Source organism: Fonticula alba (assembly GCF_000388065.1).
Source record: "Fonticula alba strain ATCC 38817 unplaced genomic scaffold supercont2.1, whole genome shotgun sequence".
NCBI lineage: Eukaryota > Rotosphaerida > Fonticulaceae > Fonticula > Fonticula alba.
In genome coordinates, this window is record NW_009242971.1 from 2,598,228 (window position 1) to 2,600,066 (window position 1,839).

Consider the following 1,839-nt stretch of genomic DNA (forward strand, 5'->3'; position numbering starts at 1 on the left):
CCCCCCCCCCCCCCCCCCCCCCCCCCCCCCCCCCCCCCCCCCCCCCCCCCCCCCCCCCCCCCCTCCCCCCCCCCCTTTCCTTTTTTGGCGCTCCCTTCCCTCCCCGGAGCTGGCCCGTCTGGCCCCCCGCCCCCCCCCCCCCCCCCCCCCACCCGATCCGCTGGTCTCTTCTGAGCGGGAGCAAGAGAAGAGAGATGCGTGTCGATGCCTTTCCCGCCGAAGCGGGATGTGATCTCCGTGCCCTGTGCGGCGCGTTCCTTCCCCCGGTCTCCCGCCTCGATGGGGCAACGAATAATACACCCACCATAGACCTGTTTGCCTGCTGTGGTTCTGTCGCGTGTGCACCTGAGTGTGTGTGCTGGCGGGTGGCTTACCTTTTGGGGCCGGAGGGGCCGGGGGGCGGCACGGATGGCTAGAGTCCCAAAAGAGGGCCGCGATCTCGGGACGGTGTTAGGCCGTGAGCGGCACCCCACATCCTCCCCCCCCCCCCCCACTCCCTGTTGTCCCCAACCTGCCTTTTGCTCAGGGCCCCGACTTGCCGACGCCCCCCCTCCCCCCCCCCACTGTACACCTCTCTTTCGCCCCGCCCCCGATGTCCTCCCCGGAGCCCGTGAGGCCGCTCTCGTCCTCAAGCGGCCCAGACCTACCGGTCCCGGCCTCCGAGGGAGTGGCATTCAGCCAGGTTCCCGGGGATCTCGATGTCCCCGGGTCTGACCGGCCGTGGGGCTCATGCTCCGGCCGGCTGAGCGGCAGCGCCGATCTCGATGGCGATGGGCTGTACGTGCTGCCATGATGCATGATTGCTTCGCCCCCCTCGTCCGCTCGCTCGAATGCCACGGATCTCTGACGCCTGCTTCCCTGCCTAGCTTGGATCTTGTGTGTCTGCTGGATCCCGACGCCGCTGGCCGCCAAGAGGCCAGCTTCCTCCTGCGAATGGCAGGCGCGCGACCCCTCTTCGCGGCGGATCCCCGCTTCCCCGCGGTCCCGGTGTCTTGCGAGGCTGGCAGCTCGGTCGCCGGCACCCTGGTGGTGCGTGCCCCGGTCGAGCTGACCCTGGTCTTGCCCTTTGCCCTTTGCCACTCACACCTCACGATCGCACCTGCCGCGCCCTGGGGCGCTGTTACCATCACCGCCACCGCCACCGCCACCGCCACCGCCACCGTCGACACCGCCACAGCTGGATGCAAATGCAGATGGGCTTTTTGACATGGCTGTCACTTGTGAGAAGACCCTCCCCGGGAATGTCTTCTCCGGGGGGTACACCGCGCCACCGGCGACAACCCAGCTCTTCGCCGCGTCGGAGGACAAGCCGGGCTTTCACCGGGCCGGCAAGCCGGTCGCCAGCCTGGGGATGCCCCTGCCGGCGGACCCCCTCGGAACCGGGCACCCGATGCTGCTGGGGTTTCAGCCGGCGGAGTCCGGCGCCGGTGCCACCCTGCGAAGCTGGGTCCTGCCGACGGGCGAGCCGCATCGGGCCCTGGCCACACTGGCCGGCTGCGAGCCGGCCCCTCTGACAGCCTTCCCGTATGTGGACTTTGATGGCGACTGTTTGCCAGGTGCGCGCTGTGGCCGATGCCCGCCTCCTCCCATGCTCCCGATGGCTCGCCAGCTCCTTGCCTGTCGGCTGACCGCCCCTTTGGCAGACCTGCTTATTTTGTGCGCCGACCGCCGGACCATGGTGGCCCTGTCGCCGATCGATCCGCACAACACCCAGTCTGCCTGGCAGAGCCGGGTGGTTTTGGCACTGACAGGCGATGTCCCGGTTCCCGGGCATCCTGGCGCCGTGGCTGGCCTCTGGCAGCCATACCCGGTGGATGTCGGTGCGTACTGTCCCTCGCC

At 69.7% G+C, this 1,839-nt stretch overlaps 1 protein-coding gene across 1 annotated transcript in view; it reads left to right on the plus strand.

The window, feature by feature from the left end:
- Positions 1–1,839, plus strand: part of H696_00565 (hypothetical protein) — a gene marked incomplete at both ends in the record, with an annotated part of 10,622 nt that overhangs the window by 5,531 nt on the left and 3,252 nt on the right. Inside the window, 5 exons of the mRNA XM_009494441.1 lie at positions 430–457; positions 642–777; positions 867–1,029; positions 1,178–1,556; positions 1,644–1,820. Of these exons, the coding sequence (XP_009492716.1) occupies positions 430–457; positions 642–777; positions 867–1,029; positions 1,178–1,556; positions 1,644–1,820 (883 nt within the window). The remainder of the gene's footprint in view (positions 1–429; positions 458–641; positions 778–866; positions 1,030–1,177; positions 1,557–1,643; positions 1,821–1,839) is intronic.